This window comes from Pygocentrus nattereri, chromosome 23 (assembly GCF_015220715.1).
Source record: "Pygocentrus nattereri isolate fPygNat1 chromosome 23, fPygNat1.pri, whole genome shotgun sequence".
NCBI classification, from domain to species: Eukaryota; Metazoa; Chordata; class Actinopteri; order Characiformes; family Serrasalmidae; genus Pygocentrus; species Pygocentrus nattereri.
In genome coordinates this window covers 20,634,037-20,640,036 of record NC_051233.1, presented here as the reverse complement: position 1 = coordinate 20,640,036, position 6,000 = coordinate 20,634,037, and the positions used below count along the sequence as shown (strand labels likewise).

The 6,000-nt window shown below is 37.0% G+C and overlaps 1 protein-coding gene across 8 annotated transcripts in view; it reads right to left on the bottom strand.

Moving 5' to 3' along the window:
* Window positions 1–396: 396 nt before the first annotated feature.
* Window positions 397–6,000, bottom strand: part of fcho2 (FCH and mu domain containing endocytic adaptor 2) — a 108,861-nt gene continuing 103,257 nt past the window's right edge. For all 8 annotated transcript variants that reach the window (XM_017698542.2, XM_017698535.2, XM_017698552.2 and 5 more), the window contains 2 exons: window positions 2,963–3,127; window positions 397–1,680 (listed from right to left, as the gene is read on the bottom strand). In XM_017698542.2, the coding sequence (XP_017554031.1) occupies window positions 1,658–1,680; window positions 2,963–3,127 (188 nt within the window). In that variant the 3' untranslated portion in view covers window positions 397–1,657. The remainder of the gene's footprint in view (window positions 1,681–2,962; window positions 3,128–6,000) is intronic.

Genomic DNA, 6,000 nt, shown 5'->3' with positions numbered 1-6,000 from the left:
TTTCACCTGCCAAGAAATTTCTGTAGTGTGGTATAAAACGTTTACATTCTGTGGAGGTTCTTCACATCTCATATGTTCCTTCATTGGACCACTGAAAAGATCAGGAAACCAGAAATCGTGCTTCTTGCCGAGAACCCTTTTGGCACCTTGCATTTTTACATGTATTCTGGAGACAAAGAGGGCTTTCAGTGTACAGAACTTGGATCAGTGTGGGAAATCGTTCAACAGATACATCTACAAGTACTGTGCTCTGTATCTTTTGGATTGTCCCTCCAAGAGGACTAGTTTTAAGGCTTGAAGATGAACCTGCCAACACTGTGAGTAGAGTGGCAACAGTGGCACAACATATTTTAAGCTATTGACATTATAGGCAGTGCAGCACCATTCTTCTAAATGGAGTACACAGGCAAAAGACGCCTTCTATTAAAAATGATTGTTTTTTTTTTGTTTTTTTTCTTCTTCCAGGAGACAAAGGCCTATATGTAAATTAGCCATTTTAGGCAGTTCTTTCCCTTCAACATCCCAGTAAAAAGAGTATAAAACCGAACTGGCACTTAAAACTTAGGAAAAAAAAAAGGAAAACAATGTGCTTTTTATGTTTTGCAAAAGTTTGTCAGGGATCTTCAAGTTTGGTAAGGTAAGAAAAAGAGGCACTGAGTTCAGTTTGAGTTACCCCCCCCCATTGAACAAAGTCACACAACTAACCTGGACTATTGACAGTGATGTGGAAATGGCACTAAAATTAAAACAAACTCTATACATAATGCAGCTGACAGCTTATACCTTCATTGCACATTTACGATGAGAAATACAAACAAGACACAGAGACACAAATTAGCAAGTTTTAGACACTATGCATAACGCTTAAGTTAACCGATCGATCTGTGATGTCTACACTGGGCAGAATCCCAGAAACCTCAAATGACCAGATCAGATCGGACAACTTTAGACAATCTGCATGGAAAGAACCTGTGGGGGAAACATCCTTTTTGGACAAAAAGCTAAGAGTTCATGCTGCCTGAAAGTATTGCTGAGGCATTTTTTTGTCCTGTCCCTCCTTTTGCTTCTTAGTCAGTGTGACTGACTTAAGGTTGAATATACAAAGAAGTGATTAATATCTATACAAATGGCCAGGAAGATTGTTAGTGCAGATATATATATATTCTTTTTTTTTGTTTGTTTTAGATATGCTGTATGTTATATATAATCCATATTACAAATTAACTATACATATCAAAACACTACAGTTCTGACTTTATAAAAGTCTGAAAAAAATCAAAAAAGTATCCAAGATTAACACTTACTTCTTATTCTTTTCATTCATTAATATTCCGAGTTTCTGTTTTTTTTTTTGTTTGTTTGTTTGTTTTTTTGTTTTTTCTGGGGAAGGGAGGTTAATTATTATTCTTTTTAGACAGTGTTTGATACTCAGTGCTACATAACTGTAGTAAAAACATCTCTCTTTCCCAAAAAGGTGCATTTTTTTTTTACTGGTGGAAGGATAGTTCAGAAATGCTGAGAAGAACTGAAGGCATTAGAAAAGCCATCATGTTGGCGGCCCTTTTGTTCCATCCCCCATTAACCTCCATCATAAAGCAATGAAAAAATAAACCTTCAAATTTCCAACAATTAGAAGATGTGCGTCAGGTGTGACATCTCAGCAGTCGGCCATATAGCGCCCTGTAACACACAGACATACACACTAAACTCTCGGCATGTATTCATTCTTCCAGTGACTAAATTGATTCCCATAGATATTTATCATTAGATTATTTGTAATATGCTTTTGGCCACTTTCTTAGAAACATCTACCTTGTTGGAACACCTTAAGATGTACAGTTAGAGACTATAACTCATATTTTCCAAGTGCGGTATGTGTTAGCCATCTTCAAGTCCAGGAATAGATACTGAATGCCACAAAATTAACATTTCACTATAAATGCAGAGCTTTTGGCTCGAGAGGCCACTTGCATTGGACATTATTTCGGTTTATTTCTTCTTTCAACAAATCTGTTTGGTCAGACATGGACACCAACAGCATAAGATCAGATTTTGTTGGAATTTGTGAACTGTAACTACTGGAATGGTACGTGATGTAATGTTGTGGTGACCACGGTGGCCCCCACTGCCGAGTTGGTCTGCCTGGCATCACAAATGCTATTTCATTGGCTTACATTTGGTAATATCACTTAATGAAATAGAGCATCAATAAATAAGTATAGTACCAAAAAAGTTTTTATGACTATGGTTTTTAAAATGTTCTTTTAAGAACCACATATAAGAGTTCCCATTTAACCACACAAAGAACCATTTATGCATTTATTCATCAGCTAAAGAACCCTTGAGGAACCTTGTTTTTTTTTTGTTTTTTTTACAGTGTAGATCAGATGACGGACCAGCTCAATAGGGGCACCACCTTATTCTCCACATTGTTGATTTTTTTTGTTCTATGTAGTTTTAATAAATATTTCTTTTTTAATGTTTCCATTATTGTGGCCACAAATTCTTAATTATGGCTCCAAGATTCACTGGTTGTTGGCCTAAGTGACCAGTGCAATTTTTGCATTTTTATATCTCTGATGAAGGACTCTTGCTCCAGTCCTTCATCAGTAGCCAGTTTCTGGCCTCAGGACGCTGTTGGCTAGATATTTATATAACTGGTGGACTATTCTGACCTCAGCAGAGACATTGAGGTGTTTAAAAAAAGTACTGCTGAGAATGATCCACCACCCGATTAATTTCCCAAATTGGTGGTCCCTTTCCAATGATGGGCAGAGGGGGGCTGATAAATTCAGTAACAGGTGGGCTACGGTCAATAACTGTATACCTATGTGGTAGATGTTTCTGAAAAAGTGGCCAATAAATATAAACGTAAGGTACCTAATAAACTCGGAGTGTTACTAGCACTATTCTTGTGTGGATGTTGGAGGACTGACAGAAGCTTAGATAATGGAGGTCTTACCAGAGGTGAATCTCTTCTTGTTAAGTGAGAGTCGGTAACCAGAGCCAACCAGTTCCATGTCCACGCCAGAGAGAGTGCTGCCCTCGTTGAAGAACTGGACAGCCAGTGTGGCTGGGATTGAGGGGCCGTCTGACAGCTCAAACTTTGCCCTCAAAGAGCCAGAGCCTGACACACACCCACACAGACACCCACAAAATAATAGTGTCAATTTATATAATATAAATTAACCTTGTGTGAAATGCTGCTGCTACCCCTATAGGAGATTGTGCTGAACAACCCATGTGTGCATTTAGACACAAGGGCCTTTTAGCAGCTATACTAACATCAATGGAGCAGTTGCTGCTCTTTTGCCTCACTGCACATGCACAGAATACACTGAGGAGATTATTATAATGTAGCACCCAGCCTAATTTACCAAGCCTGAAAGATAATAGCAGATACTCACTATTTAACGCCTGAGAAAAGCCTGTCTTATTTTTCCTGCAAACATGGTTGCTATTGTTTGTATTCAGAGAGAAAAGAAATACTTTTTCTAACACATTTATTTATTTTATTTGAAAAGGAAACAAATAAAACTAAAAACAAACAATTTTAGAAATACAATGTCTTAAACTGCTATTTCCGAATCTTTTTGGTATATTTTACAACCCTATTAAAATGTCTTACAAGCAATAATGATTTGACAGTTTTCTTTTCCAGACTATTGTTAAAAGCACATGTTGAAACTGTGCAACCAATGCTTTACTAAAACTACTGTTTACTTCACTACTACATGTGCACTAAGGATTCTGTCCGCTATGACAGAAATGTCTTCCTATGATGCCCTTCATGGAGCTAAGAGTTTATGCTCATCACAAGTTCAAAACAGTTCCAAAATGAGTGTGGAGGGAAATTAAACAGTGATTTTTACCATCACATGCTCATCCCACCAGCAGTGTTTTGAAACAGAAAGTGGGAAAAAAAATATTAGTTTATCTGACTATTATGTCAAAATAATGCCATGTTTTTGTCAAAATAATGACTTATGTCAGAAAAATACCACACTAGAAATAGTACTAGTGGACTTATAATAACACTTTTCCAAATAGCCATTGTTTTGACTTACTTAACTTGACTCTATAAGTCAACATCTCAAGGAAATAAGTTATTATTTCAACCTTATTACTACAATTTTAATCAGATTTGAATAAAAAAAAAATTGGTCAGGAAAAGGTTTTCATACAAAATGTGTGGTTATATTATGCTGGTCATATATTATTTACAAAGATGCACTTTGTTTATTCACATGGAAGTTCTTAGTAGATAACAGGCTAAACAGGCTGATCAGTGCATCCTTACAGCATATAATTTGTTAACTATTATTGCAATATTGGCTTATTATTGAGGGCTGCAATATGCAAATGATGCATTTTCACTGGGTGCTTAGCATCCTGATGCTCAACAAGTGTCCTGTGGCTGTTTAGACAATTTGAAAAATTGGATAAACTTATGTAGGCACTAAGGCTACCTTCATACCTTTAATACCTTCAAATCATCTCCAAATACTATTATGGTAGATGGTATTACTGGAGTTGGGGGCAGGGGAGGGGGAGGGGTCAATTGTAAGTGTCATAAAAGTATTTGTATTGCTATTTTTTGCTGTTTCACCCTGCCTTATTTTAAAATAAAAAAGGCTTCATTGATAAAATGAAAAACCATCTACCTAATTGCTAAATGTTAAGCAGTGTTGCTAAAAGGAGAGAGGAGCTCGTTAGCATTAGCCTAGCTATCATAACAACAGCTCTGCTCACCACAGAACATGCTCACTTTCAGTTAACTAAAGCACTGACACTATGGGAGGCAAGTCCTGCCAAAAAGGAAATGAAAACATTTATTGAAAACAATAAAATGTAAATGCAAACCTTTTTGGCTTTTCTTTTTCCAAACATCTGCGCAAATATCCTGCCAAAATTGAAAATGAAATGAAATGCCTTCATTTGCAATTTCATTTTTCACATGAGCACGAGGCGTTTGGGACAAAAATAAAAATAAATTCATTTTAGTCGTTATTCTGGTTTTTCACAGCCAAATCTAAAATTAAAACGCTGACAAAAGAAAACAAACTTCACTTTGCCTTTGGCTTTTCTTCATGGAACGCAGAATACGTGTCAAAACTAAAATCAAAACGCAAAGTTTTCTTTCTCATTTCTTTTTCATAGTGATCGGCTGCAAATCTGACAAAATTAAAATGAAATTGCAAAATGGATAAATCAACAGAAAAGTGACAGTTGGTGATTCCGTTTTCGTCGTGGACGTGCTCTAACTGTCAGAATGAAAAGGAAAATGACACTGAGATCAGCGCCACCTGCTGGAGATTCACTTTTCACTTTTCCAGTTTTCTTTTTCTATCTGACTAAAATGCAAATATATGTTAATTAGCACTAGGCATCGCTACAGGGTACATTTAGGACATCCTCAGCCATCTGCGTCAGAATAGCCATCATTCCTTAAGATAAAAGACTGTTTCCAGAAAAAACACTGTCATGACTCAGATCTGGTGAAACTGAACATCAGACCAAATGCTGTCAGACCAAACGGCATCAGAGAAAAGGTATCAGATCAAACGGCCTCAGAGAAAAGTTATCAGACCAAACACAAGCCTGGTCGAGCACAGACTGGTTTGTATGACTTGTGATGAAATTGTGGTGTATCTCGATATAAACGCCAGTGTAACATTTTCAGTTTTTTCGGAGGCCGTTTGGTCTGATACCTTTTCTCTGGGGCCGTTTGGTCACCAGATCTGAGTCTTGACATGTTTTTCCTCGGACGGCTGGGGTGGTCCTAAAATGTACCCTGTAGCCCTTCCTAGAGCTAATTAACACATACTTGCATGTTTGTCAGATAGAAAAAGAAATCGAAAACTGGAAAATGAAAAGTGAATCTCCAGCAGGTGGCGCTGATCTTCGTTTTCATTTTCCTTCTCATTCTGACAGTTAAAGCGCGTTCACGATGAAAACAGAATTACCAACGGTCACTTTTCTGTTGATTTATCCATTTTG